Source organism: Cavia porcellus, unplaced genomic scaffold (genome assembly GCF_034190915.1).
Source record: "Cavia porcellus strain 051 isolate PalLab524CR breed Dunkin Hartley unplaced genomic scaffold, mCavPor4.1 scaffold_33, whole genome shotgun sequence".
Taxonomy (NCBI): Eukaryota; Metazoa; Chordata; class Mammalia; order Rodentia; family Caviidae; genus Cavia; species Cavia porcellus.
The window spans coordinates 35,927,148-35,950,156 of NW_026947516.1; the positions used below are offsets into that span (position 1 = coordinate 35,927,148).

At 32.8% G+C, this 23,009-nt stretch overlaps 1 protein-coding gene across 15 annotated transcripts in view; it reads right to left on the minus strand.

Moving 5' to 3' along the window:
• Window positions 1–23,009, minus strand: part of Dmd (dystrophin) — a 2,110,831-nt gene that overhangs the window by 1,283,638 nt on the left and 804,184 nt on the right. For all 15 annotated transcript variants that reach the window (XM_063242792.1, XM_063242803.1, XM_063242804.1 and 12 more), the window contains 5 exons: window positions 21,958–22,170; window positions 18,613–18,726; window positions 17,494–17,649; window positions 8,055–8,225; window positions 1,493–1,675 (listed from right to left, as the gene is read on the minus strand). In XM_063242792.1, coding sequence (XP_063098862.1) covers window positions 1,493–1,675; window positions 8,055–8,225; window positions 17,494–17,649; window positions 18,613–18,726; window positions 21,958–22,170 — 837 coding nt within the window. The remainder of the gene's footprint in view (window positions 1–1,492; window positions 1,676–8,054; window positions 8,226–17,493; window positions 17,650–18,612; window positions 18,727–21,957; window positions 22,171–23,009) is intronic.

Sequence of the window (23,009 nt, forward strand, 5' to 3'; positions counted from 1 at the left end):
GATTTTGTAGGCAACATGAAAATAAAAGATCTTTCACAAAGTCTACCACAAAATAAATTCATGATGAATAAGAATATTACTTAAATAAGCAATATGAATAATATAATACAAATATTAATACTTAAATAAACTTAAATACTTAACTTAAACTTAAATACTTAAACTAAGACTATAAGAACATTTAGGCATTTTTCTTAGATAATGTAAGAAAGCAATTCTCCTGGATAAGAAAGCATATTTTTCATATAATGTGACAATTTCATGAGAAATTTATAGTATCATTCCTTCACTTCTCACTATTTTTATTTTCTGCAACATTTACAAACCACTAATCTAAGAAATGTGAGTACATGCGTCCTCTATAAATACATCAGTTCCTTGCATTGAGAATGCTCTTATCACATATCTGAGGGATAAATTTGATTAGAAAAAAAGAAAAAGAATCCATAGAGGTTTGAAATGACAATGAAGAAACCCAAAGATAATATTTTATAATTAGAAAGTTAAAAAATAGATATATCTGAGTTACTTTAGGCAAGCATGTATACATTTAATCCGTTATATACTATATATTTAATGGTTTTCTTTACTTGTAAAGTTATGATTGTAAACATAAAACACTAAATATGTAACCTTAAATAAGAAATTGATGCTCTTCAATAATAATGGAACATTTGAATTCTTTGTCAACTTTATTCCCAGACACAGGTCTGTATGGGAAAAGGAAATTTAAAGTCCAAATTTTTGTGTGGTATGGCATTATCAGCATTTTGTACTAAGTAGTTTTTGTTCCTTTGTTTTCCTTGTCACAGCATTTTCACAAGGGTTATCATGTTTAATTTTATGTAATGTTATATGGTAAATCATTTGAGGCACCAGAATTCTTCATTTGTATTCATATATATTCAATCTAGAGAACAAGGCAAGTGGATAGTAAAATCAGGACTTGTGATAATGAATAAATATAATGCAAAATATGAAACGAGGAGCTAGTTAGTAAATGTGTTTTAAAGAAATCTGCAGGGCCCCACAATGTTTAAAGACAATTACAGCAGGATACATTTTTCTACAAAATACTTTCTGACTAAGATATTTTAGTACATTATAAACTTTTCAATATATGAAAAAAAACTTCTATAAATCTAGAGAAAATTTGTTTTTAGAATGTTTGTGACCTAAAACAGAAATGATATGTAATAGATTAATTGTTGCCTATTTTTGTTAAATACTAAGATAAGGATTATAAGTCAAATAGCTTACATTTTCAACAACTCTATAAATTAGGTATTATTTCACACTCATCAAGCACACCACAAAGAAGTTTATGGGCAATAGACACCTGACCTCAAATCATGCAAATTATAAGTACCTAAGGGAGGAATTGAAGCCTAAGTCGTTTTATACCAGAACTCATGCTGCTAACTATTGTGATTCACACATGAACATATGTGTACTTAAAACTGATGAAGGGCAAGCAAGGAAATCAACTGACTTCCAAAGTCTTGCATTTCCCATTCAGCCTGGTGCAGAGCCACTGGTAGTTGGTGGTGAGAGTGTCAAGTTCCTTTTTTAAGGCCTCTTGTGCTGCAGGTGGAGCTTGAGCTATGACACTATTCACAGTTTCAGTAAGGAGTTGTACTTTCGTTTCCTTCTGCTGGGCCTCCTCTTTAGCTCTCTGAAAAATAAAGACCGAGCTTGAGAGACTTGTCAGTGCCTTTACTTCCAAAACGAATTCCTATGTATAATATATTTTTTCTCATACCATCCCTGTTAGGATGAGATTCATAAAAATAAATCCAATACAAAATCTAAATCATTCTATCAATTTTGATTTACTTATCGTGGAGAAATATATAATTAAACAGATCTTTAAAACAGTCTGAAACATAGTCTATGCAGGCATGTATTTAGGGCTTACTATGGATATATCTAAATAAAATTGAAGAAGACAAAAATAATTACTGAATACTAGCTAAGTTATAAAGTATTTAGTAGTCTACACATAAAATCACTCATAAATTATTCAGATGCAAAATTTTGAAATGAGGCCAAAAAGGATTCAAATGAAAATATTCTTAACACAGAAAAATGTCCTTAATAAAGTTTTGGGATTATATTTAGATGAAAGAAAGTCCTGATCAGTAATTGAAAACACATGCAAGAAATAGAAAGCAATAGAGAAAAGCAGCCCCTAGAGTCTAAAGCTGGCCTGACATGGCTATGCTTGGTCTCCTATGGATCATAACTGTTTCACAGTCGGTTGTGTAAGGTCACTTTGATACCAGGGTGATTTCAAAACCACAGCGAGATCACACCATAACCATGTCTGAATACACACACACAAAAATCAAGATTTGCCAAACAACAGCCTATACTCTTCTATCCTGGTTAATAAGAGTGACTGCTAGTTCTTTACCAATGATAACTTCAGTTTCATTCTAGTTTTCTTTCCTTCTGGACAGGATAAGATGCACAGTTATGGTGGTACCAATACTTACTAACAACAACCTTTCAAACTCTCCTTCCAACCACCTACCACAAGCCTAAATCATATTAGTTCTTTCCTCACTTACATAATATCTAGTTCCCTATATTTTTCCTCATTTCAAAAGATAATACCTTAATTTGCTTATCTAAAATACAGTTGCTGGTGGTCTCTAGCTGGAGGACATTTCTTTGATCATGTGAATATATTTTAGAAACACATACAATGTGTCTTAAGTTTGGATTTGAACAAGAAGAAAATATGACATATGACATGGCCTTTCCACCCTAAGCAGTTGGTGTGCTTGTCCTATGTGAAGGGAATATACTGGTAGTAGAATGAGGAATGGAGATGGCAAAGGGAAGAGAGATGATAATGACATTAATCTCAGTAACCACTGTTTGTGACTGGGGTTTAATCCTATTGGAAAGTAACATATCCCTTAAATTTGTCCCATTCAGGCACGAGGAAATACATTATGTACACATCATCTCCCATCACTTGCTGCCAACTGTAAGGAAAATATTTATCTCCTGTTACTTGCAACACACTATACAGGTGGGAAAGGGGAATTTAAGGTCTGAAGAAAACATTCAAGCAAAGAAACATAGGTTTTGGCTGGTGAAAGTTGGGCCTTACAAAAATGTAGTGGTGAGAATCAAGGAACATGGACAGGTGGAGCAGGGAATATGGAACAAAATGGAGCCATGAAGTACTCTTGTATTTTTCAACATAATGAACTTTTAGATTTCGTCCCATGATGCTTTAAAATTATGCAATGTGACAGCAGTTCCAAATTATTTTGACTTTTGTTATAGTTAATACACTGTGTCAACATGAGAACTTTAGAAGTTTAACTGACAGACTCAGCAGGGAACAAGAGCCTTACTTTGTAAATATCCTCAGCCTGTGCAAGTGGAGGGCACAGAGAGTTTGTGAGTGCCACACCTGCCCTGGAGGGTGGTAGTCTTTGTACAGCTAAAAGGAAGAGAAGAGGCTTATCTCTCCTCTCCCTTTTACTCTGGCTGTTGCCTTGAAATGTTACCCTGATGTCATGCCACCCTGCCTTGGAGCCAGCCAATTATGGACTGAAACCTCCAAAAACTGTAAGCTAAATAAACCTTTCCTTCCCTAATTTTTGGTGTAGAGTATTTGTCTCAGCAACGAGAGAAAAGTAACCAAGACAAGTTCACTGATTTTAATTGTATTAATTAAAATGTTTAGTTTAATATTATAAAAATAGGTTTTGGCATCACTGGACAACATATGAAACAAAACATCATTAGAACAGTAATTCTTGCTCTTGAGTGAACCTCGGACTCACCTGGAGGAATTGTGTAGAACAGATTGCTTGGACTTACCTACAGAATGTGAATGTCAGTAAATTTAGGATGGTACCTCAGATTTTTATTTTTAACAAGTTCCCTGATGATGTCAAAGAGTAAGTGCCATACTTCAAATACTTAACTCAATAATAATGAAATATGTTTGTACATGACATGGTTGATACACAAATAATCTTTTGACTGTCATAATTATAGCATTATCAGCAATTTTAGCAACCATTAATCACTTTCCTGGCTGCTATGTGTTATGTCAGCCATGCCACATTACTGCCTCATTGCATCTTTCATAAGACCTTCAGATATATGTGCTTTGTTATTTTAAACATCAGAAAACTGAGATGTAGGGAATTTAAATAAGGGGTCTGGGGCTGGGGATTTAGCTCAGCGGCATAAAGCGCCTGCCTTGTAAGCAGGCAGTCGTGAGCACGATCGCCAGTACCGATTAAAAAAAAAAAATCCCATCAATTAAGTGGTTCTGGAGGTTAATTCTTTTTTCTCATAGTTTTTAAGTCAGTCTCAAACTTTCAATGAGATGAGGAACAAGTATGCTGTAGTAGATCCAATAAATACAATTACATTTTTACAAAGTATAAGCATTTTGTGCATCTACATAATGATGAAAAAAAAGGACCACTTCTCTCTTCAAATTTTTGGGTTTCTCGTATTCTTTCATTGAATCTGCATGAGATGTTGGGAGAGCCTCAGAAAAGAAAAAAATGTGAAATTCATTATTCCAAGTTGATATGAGGAAAGAAGTTCATGATGAATTTCTTTAATGTGTGTGAAGGTGGAAAAGCTAAATGACTAGTATAACTGAAACACAATCTTCATAAAAACAATGACTTTGGATCCCTTTCTTTCTATGCGTCTAGCCATCCATGTGCAGAAATATTTCAGGCCAAGCAATCATTCTAAACAACTCCTCCAGGTGAGTCTGAGGATCTCTCAAGAGCAAGAATCACTGTTCCAATGATGTTTTGTTTATTTTGTTTTATTTCTCAGACAGACTATCACTATGTAGTTTAGGCTGGCCTTCACCTCACTGTGTAGCCCCAGAATGATCTCAAACTCTCAGGGATCCTCCTATCTCAGCCTTCCAAGTGCTGGGATTACAGATGTGTGCCACAGGCCTGGCTCTGGCTCTAGAAATTAACAAAATGTATTTATATAGGTATTTAATATTTTCATTATATGCATAAATTCTTTTAAGCCCTAGGACAAAAATATAGCAGCATAAAAACTTCTAAAGAAGAAGAACAGTTAAAAATTCAAGATATTTGAAGAGTTTTATTACAAAGGTTCAGGATATAGTTATGGCTGATCTTTAAGTCTTAAAGATTGATAGATGATGCCTATGGAACACCTCACATTTCATTATGTCAATAGGAATGTTTTGTTTACAGAGGAAAATACCTTACCAGAACAGCACGTTAATTTTTAAGTGAAACATATGAAAGACAATAAAGAAACAGAAGGTGGTTTCTACTTTTTCTCTGAATAAGCCAGGGAGAGGTGCCAAAGTAAGTCTGTTGGTATCTTCTGACAATAAAGATAAATTTACTTTCAAAATCAACACAAATGGAAGTCTGGTAAAGGTACTATCACTATGTACTAAGTAGTAAAACTGACCTTAAAAGACTGACTTGATCATTAAGCAGAAACCTCAAGAAATGGAAATGATCCACCGGCTCTCTTGGCTAATGTTGCCACTTGCTACCCTGGCCTTTCCACTTTTAAATATCACTCCATGATGCACTCATTTTTGTAGCCAGATTGATTGTTTGTACTTGCTAAACACTGTGGACAAATTTGTTGGACCACTCATTTCAGAGATTGTTTTCAAAGTTTTAAAATTTCTGACACACTAGTCTCTATTGCCAGAAAAATAAAAGATCTGATTGAGTTGTTAGCGAAATAGAAAACCTTCTCAAGGAGAGAGAGAAAATACTCAAAAAAAAGGACTGAACCGAACATAGGAACCCAGAGAGAGAAAGCTGCTGAACCTGAGATGACTGCCGATTTCCTACTAAGGGACTTGAGAAGTGACATTTGTCTAGAGGTTTAGAAAACAGTGAGAAGAAACCACTGGGCATTTGTGGTATGAGGGGAAGTCCACACTGATGGCACACAATTCAAGAATCATAAATAAAATAGAGAACTACATTAAAATAAAATGATATAGCTTAATTAAAATAAACTGATATAGCTTAGTGTACCATGGGATAAAATATCCTCAAAACAGATAAAGCTTGTAACTGTAGCTATATTATTTGACCTACAGGATCTGAGGATTTTGTTATTCTGATCAGCAGAAAAAGTACAATTGACTTTACTTTCAAAGTACCTTCTAACTCTAATGTGCTGGAATAATTTTACTCATGATGACGTCCCATGATCAAATTTGAAATCACTGCAGTCCCTTGTTAGAAATCTCCTACTGGTTTTCTCATTTCACTTAGGATGAAATTTCCTCCAATAGACTGCAAAACTCTGTGTTAATGAATATTTGCCTACTGCCTTAAACTCATCTTAGGTAACTTAAAATCTGTTTGTGCCCCTTTGGGCAAGTGGGCAAGCGTTTTCCACTTAGGGTCTTGGTGGCGGTATTCTCTCTAACTGGAATGTGCTGCCATAATTTATTTTTATGGCTTTTTCTCGTGATTCAGAGCTTCCGATTAAAGTATACCTCACAAATATCTCACAAGTCAAAACTTTCTAAACTATCATCTCACCAGTCCATTGTCTTTGCAAACACTAAACTAATGATTCTGTATTTTACAAATCTGGTATGTTTTTAGGCATATTATCATGAACTAAAATGATATTATTTGTTTCTTCAGTCATTGAGATTCCCCCATCCTCCAATATTATACAAATTCTAAGAAAGCAGGTAGGGATCTTATCACTGCATTTAAAGGGTATGAATACATATTATATATGCAATAACTATATTCATGAATAAATGCATGATATATAGTACTGCTGGACTAAATATTTTATAGGCTTTACAAATACCAAAATTCAATCTTTTTGTACATCTTAATTTTATGTTCTAAATTGACTAAGGTAAGACAGATTTAAAGTTCAAATATGAGCTTTCATGTGAGTACTTTCTGCTTTTAATTATAATAAAATTCTTGAATAATCACATAAATTCTATAAAAATGTACACTGAATTTCTTCCTATGCAACACTAATGATAATCATAATAGTAAGTATCAACTCTGTAACACTGAGTTTGTGTTGTTTGTGGTATTAGGACTTTTATGTTTCATTTAAACAATTCTGAAAAAAAAGCATTCTGAGATCCAGTTCAACAATGATGAAATCAAAATTCAGTAAATATATGTACCTCACCTATGGTTAGAAAGTTTGGTTCAAACCCAAGAATCTGGCTCCATAATGATTTTGTTCTGTCATGAGGCCTCAAGCTAAACAATATCTGAATATTTGGGTTAGCATGATTAGATTATAAGTTCTCATTACTGCATAAGATTAACAGTTATCATTACAACTAAAAATAATTGAATGCCTACCCTGGGCGAGGCAATTGCCGTATGTGTAAGTTTCAAGCCTCACTTCATACAGTCAAGTGTGATGATATTTATATGATAAAATTAGAGGGTTATGTTCACTACTGAGTTGCTCTGGAACATACCAAAATACCACTATGTAGATTCAATTGCAGGCCTCATTTCTAAGTTCATGGTATGTACCATTTGCCTTAATCCTAAAAAAGTGTATGTTTTTATTTGATCATGTTAAGATATGTACATGTAAATCCAGTCCTTGTACTTCACATTAATTATTGCTTGTTGAAATATTCAACACTTTCGAATTCCGAGAAACTGCTTTCAGCTACAAGAAACATAGTATTTGACAATATTTTACAATCCCTATCCCAGAATAGTCATATTTTCAGCTTGAATTTGCAATAGCTACAAACAGCTAATGTTATCACCTATTATAATTCTTAACATTATATAATTTCAATAGAAATGATATTTCAAACTGTCATTCTAATGTTTACATTTTGACCACAATGCATTAAAATTAATATACACTTTATAACTTTTACATTGTATCAAAATGAATCAAGATTAATTAACAATAAACCTGTACTATGAAACCCAGAAAAGAGCAGATTGTGCAAAACTAGAATTATAAACAATGTTGTATTTCTTTCCTGTTTTTCATCCTTGGCTTTACTTGATTTATTTTACCTTCATCTCTTCAACTGCTGACTGTAATTCATCTGGTGTTTTATATTCAAAATCCCTCTCTAGATATTCTTCTTCAGCTTGTGTCATCCATTCATGCATCTCTGACAGATCTTTCTGGAGGCTTACAGTTTTATCCAAACCTCCCTTTAAGGCTTCCTTTCTGGCGTAGACCTTCCATTAAAAAAAAAAATCAAACAAAGCATGATTACTGACATTGACAGTAAATTATCAGCACATCATTGAAAAGTCTATAAAAAACAGAAATCTTAAGTGACACAGATGAAACAGAAGAATTTTATATACATAAGAAAAATAACTCATGGAGATTAGAAACACTTCATTTCACATAAGTACAAAAGTAAGGTGAGGCCATTTACATGGCTTACTTAATCATCTTGCCCCATTACAGTGATTTAGCTGCTGCCTTAGTAATGCTTTTTGGTGAACAGAAAAAAATAACAAAGCTTTTTTAGACAGTATGCTGCAGTTGGAAAGTTAGATTTATCAGTACTCTTAAAGTAATACTTTTTCAGTTTTTATGTTTTATGATTTAAATATCCAAGAAACCATAAACATCAAATAGCTATAGAAAGTTGCCATAAATAAAAATGAGTGTTGGAAAAAACGTGATATACAGGTAGCTCCTAAAAGAATGTATGGTCATGTGTGTATACATTATGGGTGTTCCAATAACATTTACAGGTAGGTGATAAAAAATTAAAATTTATGTTTTTGCATAAGTAAAGTAAGTCAAACGTACTAAGGGAAAAGTCTCAGTTTCATGGGTATATGGTTAAATAAAAGTTTTCATATCTGTTGAGGGAAATAACTATCACATAGCAACTTTTAGTAACTTGATAAAAGGTGTTCAGAAAGTATGTTCTAAAATCTGAGTCTATTTTTCATTTTTAAAAGAGTGAATCATACTGATCAAAATCTGCAAACTTGTATGGACATTGTTCAGCTTTGAAGATAATGAAATGTTGAGAATAAACCTAGTGTGCTTTCATGAGGGCTTAAATAATTTATGATATATTCATACTATGGGATAAAATGTTCAACATGAATGTAGTAAAATGAAAAGCTATTCCAAACATAATATTCCTTTTAAAAAGCAAGCTGTTAAACATATAAAGAATTTCAAAAAACCAGAACCCCGAAATTTAAAGACTCAATTCGAAAATGGGCATCTGAGATGAATACACAGTTCTTAGATGGAGAAATACAAATGGCAAATAAATACATGAAAAAATGTGCAGCATTATTAGTAATTAGAGAAACGCAAATTAAAACAACACTGAGATTCCATTTCACTCCTGAATCAATGGCCAGGATCAAGAAAACTACCAACACCTAATGCTGCAGAGGCTGTGGGGAAAAAGGAACTCTCATGCACTGGTTGGTGGGAGTGTAGACTGGTGCAACCACTTTGGAGGTCAGTTTGGAGAGTCCTCCAAAAGCTGGGATTGAAAATTCCAATTGACCCAGCTATCCCACTTCTAGGCATATTCCCAGTGGATTGAAAAAAATCATACCACAGTGATCTATGTGCACCCATGTTTATAGCAGCACAATTTGTAATAGCCAGATCTTGGAAACAACCTAAGTGTCCATCACCTGAGGAATGGATAAGATGTTGTGGTATTTTTATACAATGGAGCACTACTCAGCTATAAGGAATTATCACATTGAGATACTTATAAATAAATGGATGTAACTTGAGACCATACTCATAAGCGAAATAAATCAAACTCACATGTATAAATACCATATAGTCTCCTTAGTGTAAGAAATTGTAAGAGTACATAAGAGCTTATGGTAATCGTGTTTCCCCATTACATTGCTTTGAAGTCTTATAATGTTTTCATTCATTAGTTGGAAGTGTCTTATTCTGTTTTGTTTAATTTTATTATGTATGATGATATGAACAGCTATTTTGAAGAAAACAAGACATTATGGCAGCCACTGCTGATTTAATATCATCTGGCTTTGAAGTCCTACCACGATTTTGCTCTTCTGTGGTCACTGGTTCTATCATGTTGTGTCTTACTGGATTTTAATATGTGTGATAGTATAAACAAGCTTTCTATGGGAAGTGACATAATATAATGTCCATTGTTAATTTTTTGTTATCTGGTTCTGAGTGCCCTGTAATACTTTCATTCTCTTGAATGGTTCTATACTATTATGTTATGTTCGATATTACTGTATGTGAAGGTATGCTCAACTATGTCAAAGAAAGAGACATTATGGTAGATACTCTTAATATCCAGGTGTCTTGTTGGAAGTGTTGTGTTGCTCACATTGTTCTGTTCTGATCTGCTTTGTTCTGTCCTCCTTTGTCTCAAATTCTTTAAAATAAAAAATAATCCAGACTGAAAAAAAGACCAATGTATGTGTTCATATGGAATGTCTATTTTTTAGAAATCTCACATATTTTTAAGTATTATGTTTTACAGTGAAATGTGTTAAACACTTATCAGAAAAGTAGCAAATCATAAAGCATCCAAAATATAATCATACATGCTAATGGTTTGGTACTAGTACCCTGTAGTGTTGCATGATTAATTATAATTAGTGTTTCACTCTTGCTTTCAAAAATCATTCTATCCAGTGACCAGGGATATAGCTCAGTGGCATAAGTGCTTGTCTGGTAATGAGTTTGATTCCCAGTACTCCTTCCTCCCCCCCAAAAAATCACTCTATCCAAACAACATTACTCTTCTCTATGATTAAACAGGTGTCTTTAGAAGTTTTAATGTATGGTCTTTATAAAATATAGATTTAATTGCACTTTACCAAATACTATATCTGTGTAAGTCCACAATCACATTTAATTTGTTTTATATAATTTACAGCTAAATCATGTTGAAAATAAAGTAGGTAACACTGCATTTTTCTTTAGTTATCAGGTTGGATATAATAAATGATCAAATGAAAAATGAATGTTTCACTCAGACACATGAAGAACAATAGGTCTGACAATTATTTGAGCAAATGTATAAATATTATTTGCATAGTTAATGAGTGTATAATAAATCCAAGTAAACATACTTCTAAATTTCTACAAATACAAATTTGCTATAATCTTTTGAAACATTTTGAGAAGCTTCAAAAATATTAGAGGGCTTAAAGGAATTTAGCCAAGGCATGCAATAAAAAATATGGCATGTTATAAAACTAAAGTAGAAGAAAGAGATCAAAAGTGAATTTTTAAGCAAGGAGAGGCATGAGATCATTCTGAGATGAAAGTGTATTAGAATAAACACTGGTTTAGAAATAGGATTCTTAGACATGATTCTTAGCCATCTAGCATCAATCTTTTTCTGTTTCTTTTAGCTTCATAACTAACATAAAAAGTTCTTTTTGATTGTTGCTATATGTTTATGGTGTATAATAATTGCATTCAACTTAGGGTATTATTTTTTCAAATTTAATGTTCTGCAGCTATATGACTGGTCAGTGAGAGTGAGATATAAAATGCTTATGTCCTCATTCATTGAGAGGACTTCTGTGAAAACATTTTGGCTTAAAATGACAATGTACCTTTACCATTATTACATTAGTGACTCTAAAAATGTGTCCCTTAATCTGCCTGAAATATCCTGCAGTGTGAGTTGATTACATTATAACTCATAAAGAATAAAATAGAAGTTTCACCATAGTCCTTCTTCTAGAATTTGAAAGCCTAACATTCTGTACCATTGACCCTGCCCAAGTTTCTGTAAACTCTCATCTCAGAGAAAAAGATGAGTTTGGTCTTTTCCAGGGTTGATTAATTGTGCTCACAGCTGCCGCTCTGACGTCAGTTCTCACTATATTCCCTTTATATCAATGCGGGTTTACAATTTTTTCAACCCTTTTCCTTTTATGGTCATATTATAATTATGTTCATGGACAGCCCAATAATTTCAAAAAGATAAATCAATCCAACATTCACCTTATCACATCTCTACATAGTTAACAGATTCAAATAGCATTATAATTCTGTTTTTATTGACTTCTCAATAATTTGATAGCTACAATCTGTCTTTTGTCCTCAGAATACCATTCATATTTACTAATATTATCAGGGATTTTCTAATGCTTAATCTAGTGTAATTTTCCCGAGACATCTTTTATCTGCCTCATTTAGTGTTAATGAGTCTCATAGCATGTAAGTCTCATAGTCCCACCTGGTTTCTTGAGCTTTCCATTTTTTAACATTAAAGTTTTTAGCAACTATCTTTACACTTAATATTTTCTCTGATTGTTTTATTTTCACAGATGTTTTTTTGGTTTACTTTTACTTTCTGACAGTTAAATGTTTCCCAGAGTTCCATTATTATTTGTCTTTTATCATTCTAATAGTTATTTCAAAAGCACTTTCCAATTTTATATTTTTCTTACATATAAAGTAGTATTTCAGAACTTTCCCTATTGTTAAGCATGTATTTATATCTATAGGGTCAACAGGCAGTAGAAACTAGTATGTCTAAGTTTTCTCCCAAATCTGTTCTTATATATATGATATCCATTAGTAATACATTAAGCCTGTATTGGCATTTTGCTGATAACAGATTTTGCTTTCAGTCCTTTACTCAGCAATAGTCCATACACACTTACACAGGCATTGATTTTACAAAGATAATTTTTAAAGTTGTTGAGTAGAGGAATGGCATAATGTGACATATTTTGATAGGATAACTCTGGATGCTCTATCTTGAGAGGGATAAAAGTGAGAATGATAAAACAATGTAGGAATTTACTGCAATGGTCTAAAATGGAGATCTAGGGTAATTTCAAAAAGATGAAGAGAAATGTTGGATCATGCTAAATTTGAAGACAGAACCAATGGCATTTGTTAATTTATTTGATGATTATGTTTAAGGGAAAATATAGGAGACAAAAATAACTTTGAGTCATTGGCTTGAATAATGGAAGTACACAGGTGGCATTTGTTTTGCTAGAGAGACTACTAGGGTAGCAGATTGGGATCACATCAAGAATTTTGTGTGGGCATGTTACATTTAATATACAGTATTTATCTGTGGGAAATGCTAAGTGGGAATGTGAAGATTCAGACTTGAGATTCTGGTCCATTTTTTAAAAATGCTGTAGAGGGAATAAATTACAGATTATATTTGACTCAATGCTGCTCAATGAGTAATAAAACAGAAAAGAAGCAATACAAAGACTGAAACCTGCAATACCTCAGGATATAGTGTTTAGAGTGATACAACCTCTAAGGATACAGGGTGTGATTCAGGAAACTAAAGACAAACTCAAAACTAACAAAGAATGATGGTACAAAAGCCAGGTAAACAAAAATACTGTATTTAGTCATGTGAATTCACTGATGATCTTGACAAATTCTCTTCAGTGTAGTGCAGGTGAAATTTTAATGCACGATGATCCAAGAGAAAATGGACAGAATGTGTTTGAAAGAAGGGAATTTCTGTGAAGTGATGAAGAAACTGGAGAGATGGCAGGATGGACTTTGGGACCAAAGGATGCTATTTTAAAATGACAGGAAATATTATAGCATAATTCTCTGTTAATGGAAATGATTTAGCAGGAGAAAGATGTAAGAGTAACAGGATTGGCCAATAACCGGTACAATGTTTTGTAGAAAAAAAGGGAAGGGAAGTGGTCTGTAAGTGAAAAATTTTGCCTGAGTACAGAGAGTCCATCAAAGTTAACAGAAAGTAAGCAGAATTTGTGATTTAGATGCAAGTCAGGGAGAGTGCAGTATACACAGATTCCTTCAGGTTACTTCAAGTGTGTCGATGAAGCAAGAAGCCAGTCAATTGGAATAGGTTAATGGAGAAAAAACTATTAGAGATCTAAGTAAAAAGATCTGTGGATGACTGCACCCAAAAGAGATACAATGGAGAGAAAGATGATGATTTTTGAGTTGCCAAAATGATACCCTCCTGATTTAAGTCCAATATTTAGTGATAACTGTATTACAAATTAAGTCATTAACTATTAACATATATAGCCATATATAATTTACTTGAAATTATACATAAAATATATATATATATATATGTGTGTGTGTGTGTGTGTGTGTGTGTGTGTGTGTGTATGTGTGTGTGTGTATGGGTTTCTATTTTTTCTTGATTTATTATATTTAACAAACATATGACTAATGATTGGATTGCACCAGATTCTTTTCTATATACCTTTCTATATACAAAGTTTAACATTCTTAAATTTATTAAATTATGAGTTATGTATTAATATTAATTATATTTTATAGATGGGAGAGTCCAAAACAGAGAGAGTTTAAGCAATTTTCCAGTTTATATTAGAGGTAAGATTTCAATCTAAGTTATCTGGTTCCCAAGCTCCTGGTCTTACACTTCATCATTGGTTTTGTATCTAAAAATAATTCTGGTGTAGCAGGTTCCCAAGCTCCTGGTCTTACACTTCATCATTGGTTTTGTATCTAAAAATAATTCTGGTGTAGCAATTGTCTTTTTACATCGTAACATGTTATATTGTGTTTTTAACACCATTCTGGTTCATCCACGTTGACAGAAATTTATTTTATAAGGCTGCAATACATTTCATTATGTGTGCTTTCTAAATTTTCTTTATGCATACATACTTTGATCAACATGAGGTTGTCTCCATATATTTTTATTGTCATGATGCCACAGTGAAGATGAGAGTGCCCTTGTCTCTTTGAAGTCCTTATTTCAATGCTCTTCAACATATACCCAGAGGGAGGATTGCTAAATCAAACATTCATCCTATTTTACATTTTTAAATTACTACTATATTTTTATCTACAGTGGCAACACCAATTTGTTGTCATATCAGTAGCACAAAAGTGTTCCCTTTTATCCACACCATCCCCAAAATGTAGGGGGATTTGCTCTGTTTTGTTACTAGGGACCTAACAAAGATTGTGTTCTATCACAGTGTTGTTTTAATTTGCATCTACCTGATGACTATTCATGCTGGGAACATTTCCATATGTTTGTTGGCCATTTGTATGTTCCCTCTAAAGGAATGTCTATTGAAGTCCTTTGCTCTTTTTAATTTTTTTTAAAAAAAATTGTTTTGGAATTGTAGGAGTTCCTTCTCTAGGTTCATTATTAACTCTTTATCACATACATGGTTTACAAATCTTTTCTCACATTCCCTAGAAACTACAACATTCCGACACATAGAACCAGGGCAGACTTGTAGTTTCTAGGACCTGGAGCATGAGAACAGAGGCACATGAAGAAACGACATTCAAAGCATATAAATAAATAAATTCTGGAGATCTCCTGTACAACATAGGACCCATAATTAACAATCTTACAATAAATATTTAAAAATTTGGGAAGAGGGGAGATTTTGCTGAGTGTTCTTATTGCAAAGAAAATAATTTTAAATAAAGTGAGCAGAAAACATTTTGGAGACAATGGATAATTTTGTTCTCATTGTTATACACAACCGTTATTTATTGTTGTATATACTTAATATATACAACTTTTTGCATGTCAGTTATGCTTAAAAGAGTGGTATAATAAAAAAGGAAAATTTCTCCACCCTTATGAGCTTATGTACTATCCAAATTGGCCAAGCTTCTTGGGAGTGAAAGGTTTAGGGAAATTTTCTTCTTGAGAAACAGTGGGTGTAGTGACACATGCCTGCAATGCCAGCACTTGGGAGGCTGAAGCACGAGGATCATCATCTGTTTAAGGTCCAGCCTAGGCTACACAATGGTTTCAAGACATGCCTAAACTACATAGTGAGACACTGTTTCAAAAATATTATGGGATCATAAAGCATGTTTGAATATTTCAGACATTGAATTTTTCTAACTCTTGGCAATTAATAGAAGATAATGAGTAATATATAACCCAAAAGGGAACATCACACACTTACTTTGTATGTAGATATTTTTATTTCTATAGGTTTATATTTCACATCCATTATTTTCTCTTGAATACTGCCTCAGTATCAAAACCCAAACCTTGCTTCTCTCCTTTTACTGGACTATATCCCTCTCCTTGAGTACCATAATTCCTTCCTTTCAAAACCTAGATCTTTCGGTAACAAATGAGAGCCTGGACAGTGTGTTATCCACAGAAAAGCACAGAGATATAAAATATTCCAGGATACTGCATAATTGGATCAGAACACGATTGGGCTAAGACAATATTTTTTATGCATGAGGCCTATGAGTTCAAAATACTTCTCTTGATCAGTAAAGTCTTAGTATATATTATGGCAGACAAAAAGTTTTAAGCAAGCCATTTTAAGAATTACAGTACCTTAAACATTGCATTTTTGTATTATAAAATTCTTGAGATATTGGTAATACTGTAATTAATACTTTTTATTCTTTATAATTTCTGGCTGTTGTCTTTCCTCTTGCTTTATACAAACTGATGTTACTGTTTCTAGTCATCCATTAAAAACATGTGAAACCAAATATTTTTCATACAGGCCTTCCAGGAAAATATCAGTGGCACAATCCATGACTTAGGTAATATTTTTTTTTTCCTGATCAACTGTTCTAGCACTTACTTAACTGCAGGAGAAGAATCCAAGGTAGCTGACCCGAAGCTATCTCATATGTTAGTTAATGAAACTGGTAAGCATTTGCCAGTGATTGTATAGCTGAGAAACTTGGCTTGAATTTTAGTTTTCTAAATTCTTTTCCTTTTTATATTCAGCTTTTGCCTTTTGACATTATTGTTGTCTTCAGCTTTGAAAAGTTACTTGAAAATAACCAAAACCTGATTGCCTCTACACATATAAATGAAACCTCTCATTAACTTAAAAAAGAGTATTGGTGTATTCAGAAGTAATCACTTGTATAGGTCAAGATTTTATCTTTTGAACAAAAGGATTTGATATGCACTGCTTGTGAATACAGTAGTTCATTTTTCCTAATGTCATTCTTAAATAACTATAAAATACCGTGCTGTATAAAAATGAGTAACTCAATTGTGAATGTAAAAATATATTTCATTCAGCTATTAACTTACTCTAAATCAACGATTAAAATAAATTTATTTAAGAAGACAAGCTTGGAAATCTTAACAGAGACAAGTAAAAATTATGAAGCATATTTATGCACTCATATATATTATTCATTCATTTTATTTCTATATTAAGTATGCTTGTATGATATATCTGCTAAGGCAATTATTGTTATAAATTTAGGCACTGAAGAAAACATTGAAGTACAATAGCGTAGTGAGTTGAATTTGATTCTTCCATATGACACTTTTGTTCAAGGTCAGGTTAAGACCCAATGTGAAAAAAAATGTATTATTTACCTACAAATGTTTCTACATACTAGGAAAAGACATTTGTTTGCATAAATTGTGCTTTCAAGCATCAGCATAGTAGCAAAACTTCAAATAAAGATAATTATAAAGGGAAACATTAAAAAACTTTAGCTAACTAAATTGAGGCAAATCGCGGTGAAGGAGACTGTCCATACCTGTCTGCACATGTTCTCCCACTGAGCATTAAGTTCTTTGAGTTCTGTATCAAGTCTGGAGGCAAACTCTGGCTCTGCTTCACTCTTGATCTTCTGACCGCCTTCATTGACACTGTTTAAACTTGGCTGGATTGTCTGAATATCATTGACTAAAAGCTAAAAAATAATTCAATTTAATCAGGATGAAAATTTTCTACTACATACCATAAATGCAACACAATTAGGCAATGTATAATGAGGTATCATAATATTACATATGAATTGTGTGCTTTAAAGTATAAAATAGATGCAATTAAAGCTGTAGATATGTGTATCACAGTTTTAAATATTATTGTTTATTATGGCATGAATGAAGTAGAGAATTATTTGTATGATTCTTATCTCAAAACCAGAGGGAAATAAATTTTATGTTACCTGTTAGAAAAAAATGTGTGAAAATGATGGACATCCATGTTACTCTTTTTGAAAGAATTTTCATTTTCAAACATAGGATACTGCAGCAATTGTTTCTAGCATGATAAGTGTGAAGGCTATTTGAAATGTAGATTTGCTTTTTAAGCTTCTATTTGCAAAGAAATTTGTTTAGAGACCTGGACAATGTTCTTCCCACTGCATGCCAATAGTATAATGAATATCATTTCAAAAATCCATACTGTGTTATATTACAGTATAATGCATTATACATGGAGCGAGTAACACAGTATGTAACAATCTATAATAAGATATAAAGAAAACTCTAAGGTTCCTTTAAATCATATTAGATTTTATATTAAAATAATCTTATGAAGTGGTATTTGAGTAAAAGGTAGTGTTTCATTTATTTCTGATTTATTTCACCAAAGATTTCTCAATATTTGCACTACAAACATTTTGGACTATGTAATTATTACTTGTGGAGAGGATTGTAAGATGTTTACTTAGCACTCCAGCACTACCCACTGGAAGCCAGTTGCATCTATAGCTAATACTCCAACAAGATGTGACAACCCAAACTGTCTCCAGATGTTGTGAAATGTCCCCTGACAGTGGGGAGCAAAATCTTCCCTAGTAAACCACTGATCTAAGCAAATAATATTCTACATATGAAAGACTTCCTCTGAATGCATATAAAAATCTTACTCGGCACTGTTTCAGCTGTTTTTTAAGGATTTCTGAATCCCCAAGGGCTGGCCATTCCTCCTTCAGGAAAACATCAACTTCAGCCATCCATTTCTTCAGGGTTTTTATGTGATTCTGGAATAAGAGACCCATTTTAAGGCATTACAGGGGTGCTGATTGCTCTTAACATAGTTCATCATGACGATATGTCTAAACACGAATCAAGAAATAACTCCCATGTTGGAAGAATGTCTCTAAGTAGTTTTTGGGAAAAGAATATTTTTTACTAACACTGCATTTTTATGGTCTACTGTAGAAGCACTGGTATATGAAGTCTCCTATTGTTAAAAATAAAAAAAATACTACCAATTGTAGTTTTATGATGTTCCTCTTGAGAACATTAAATCACATCCCTCTCTAGAGAAATTTTAAGTTACAAAACAACTCATGATAATACTAACAATGTGCCCTCACAGTACATAAAACAAACTATGAACAATAAACTCAATGTAATGCTGTCTTTATAGCCTCCCTAAACCCAAACATCCACAAATTGTTTTCCACAGCTGACAGTCCATTTAGTTGGGAACTTTTCAATCAAGATTTTTCATCTTTAAAGACAAAGATCTTGATCTTCGTTTTTTAAAATTTGTTTTACCAGTTTGAAGTAATGATCAGGTGTAATGTCAACTGTCATTGTTTAGAAATAATGAAGTACCTCTCATTTTTCTTTTTAATATTTCATTTTTCTGATGGGTATTTTTCAAATGTATGACTGGTTTTTTTTTCTTTATTTATGTGATTCAACTATGCTCACTGGGTGTATTATTTTACCTTTTCTCAACTAAATTCTATTGAAAATATGTGCTTCACAGAGTTTCCCTTTTAATAAGATTAATAATAATATTTTGTAGGAATTTGGGTGAACTAAGGACTTCAACACTGTTAACTTACTGATATCGTGCAAGGTTAAGATATCTTTTCTTCCATAACCCAGTTGATGTTGCACTTGTCTCAATGACTCCTTTATTATCTCTTTTTGATATCTTACTCAGTCCTATTGTATGTGAATCATTTGTCTACATCAAGGTCAATAACCTGGCCTTCTTCCGGATTTAATGATGATATTTTGAAAATGCAACTGTCACTGCATGTACCTGAGCCTGTGGGAAGTGGCACAGAGTCACGGTGGGAATAAATCACACTGGAGACCAGGCTGATGGCACCGATCCAATATTTAATGTAGAGCCTGCCCTCTTATATAGGCCGGGCTAAGACCCGGATGGGGTCAGTGGCTAGATGGCGACCTGGAAGGATGAGGAGGCCTTTTGGGGGCGGCGCCTGAGCGGGGGCTTCTGGCAGGGTGACTCACTTGTTCTGCGGAGGACATTCCGGGGTCCCAGTCTGCTCAGACCCTCTCCTCTGCCAGGACCATCAGGCAGAACTCTGGACCTTTACTATCCATATGCAACTAAAATTACATCTTCGTCTCATTAAAATATTGGGTACAGCCCTTTATTTCTTTTGTTCTTTTTTGTTGGTTATATTAATCTCATTATCACTAGGTCAAACCACATAGTCCAAAGTGTGGCATCAAAGACTACTCATGATCTACTCCCATGCCATTTTTCTAACAATATATTTCATTATTCTTTATAAATATGTATTACCTCTATGACACTGAATTTCTCAGTTAATTAAACATACTGTTCTTTTTTCTTTTTTTTTCAGTGACTAAATTCTACCTGTTGAAAGGATAGCTGAGATAATCTATGTTCCAATAATATTCCATAACCCCTTTTTCTAAGCTGACACTGGGTTTCTTTCCATCGCACTGTTATAAATGTTCACAATAATGTTTAGTTTACTTATTGTGCTAGGCTGCATTCTGACTCTGCCCTCAAAAATATATTGCAAACTAATCATCAGAATTTATAAATATTACCTAATGTGATATAACGGGTTTTGCAGAGCAGAACAAGTCAAAAAAGTTGGGATATGAAGATTATCCTCAATTCATCTGGATAAGCACAATGTAATTTAATTTTTACCAAGTTAAGAGGGAGTACAAGAAAGGAGGGGAAGGAGAGAAAGAATGAGAGAGAGACACACATAGACACAGAGAAATAGACTTGGAGAGATATGGACGCTGACATATTATCCCTGGAAAGTGCGGCACTGCTGGCATTGAAGATGGAAGATTAGGGTCATGAGAAAGGAATATAAGCAGCTTCCAGAAGCTAAATGGCAAGGAAACAGGTTGAAGCCACCAGAAAGAGCTCATCCCTGCTGACACCTTGAATTTAGTCCACTGAAAATGATTTGGAATGGCTCACCTCCACAACTGTAAGATAACCAATTTGTATTGTTTGAAGCCATTAAATATATGGTAATTTTTTTCAGAAAACTAATAAACTATTTTTTCTCTTTCACTAGAATGTGAGCTTATCGGTGATGTTGAAAAATATAATAATTTTACTCCCTTTGGTCAACAGTTCTGATAGGCACGTTTTTCATTATATACATTTATATAGGCATGCTTGTATATGTATTTTTATACACAGAACAAAGTAAATATATATGTTGTTATCATGGAGTATGGAAGATTTCTTGGTGTTATAGACTGGAAAATGTAAAAATAAACAATTCAGCTGGGATTTAAATCTACAAGCCCCTTGTTCTATTACTTTTCTCATATGTCATCATGCTTTTGAAATTACTTTTCCTAACAATAATATATTTCACAATAACTCCCCAACCATGAAAGACATTATCTATACTACTAATTATTTTAAACATTTAGACTACTTTTAGACTCTAATTATTGGTTCATGATTTTTACGTTATGCCATTAGCAGTACAGTGTATCTTTTAATATTAAGTTAATAGAAATGTGATTGTGGAAGAAGTTGATCAGATAAGCATGCAATTGTAAATTTAATATGGTGATGAAATGATATGACTACATTAAACAAAACACACACACACACACACATATATATATATATATATATATATATATATATATATATATCAGGCTTTTTTCTAGTCACAGTAAATGATAGCTGTTTTAAAGGACAAATAGATTAAATGAATAATTGGTTTTTAAAATTATTAAGTTAACTTATTTACATATTAGGAGTTTGGTGTAAAAATCAAATTAATTGTAAATAAAATCGAAGATGCAGAACACTTAGTCACTGCTTTCTTAGAAATAGTTAAATTACACTCCTTTGAGAATGACCTGTCTTTTGATTTGTTGAAGAATTTTGGAGGACTTATACCTACTTTTACACTTTAAAATGTGTTGTTGGGAGGTAAATAAGTAAATCATTCCTAATATAAAAAACTAAAATCTTGAATTACCTGAATTTTTCGAAGTTTATTCATCTGTTCATCCAGCTTTTGACAATGTTCAAGGAGCTGTGAGGATACCTTCTTCCAGCGCTCGTCTATCTCCTCAAATTCTGATTGATATTTTCTGCTAATTTCAGAAGGTGCTTTCTTTGACATCTCTTTTACAGTGGTGCTGAGATAGTTTAGGCCAGTTTGTTGCTCTTGCAGAGAACTTTGCAAAGCCTCAATATTTAAAAGAAAATGTATCTTTATACTAACTGAAGAATAATAATTGATGCTTCAGTTAAATTCAGTGCATTTCGAATAAAAATTATGCAGTCAGAAATATAAGTGCAATAAATTAATTAAAATAGCTAGACTAGATTAAATTCCTTTTCCTGAACTCACTGTGTAGCCCAGGATGATCTTGAACTCACAGCAATGCTCCTACCTCGGCCTGCTAAAGGCTGGGATTACAGGCATGCACCACTAACAAGTGCCTATTTTTATAAACAATGCCAAATATGCCTACAACTTTTTCTTAAGAAACTAAAGAATTATAGCAAATCTATTTTTGAATCATGCATATATAACAACTGCACTTATGATGTAGTTAATGAAGTTTAACTTCACTGCAAAATCTGCAGTCTGTAACACCTTAAATATAACTAAATCATGTTGATATATGGGATTAGCATTTACTTACTTATATTTAATTATACTCATTGAACTAAGTTATAGATGGATAGCCTGTTACTGTCAATTAACTGAAGTTTCATATGTTTGAAAATACATTATTCCATTTTGAATTATTAAGGCGAAATACTAGGGCTGTTTTTGGGAAAATATATAAATGATTATTTTACATCTCTTCTGCACAGTATACAAAATCTACTATAAAAGACACTGATCTTTTAAGTTTTTCTCTATTTAATCTTAGTTAAATGATACTTTCTGATACTAAAGTAATAAATTCTCATGAAAAGAAATGAAAAAATCTACTTACCACTGACAAAATTATATAAACTATTAATTTTCTGTATCTATAGGAAATTTAAAATAATGGCTATGTTATATTAACA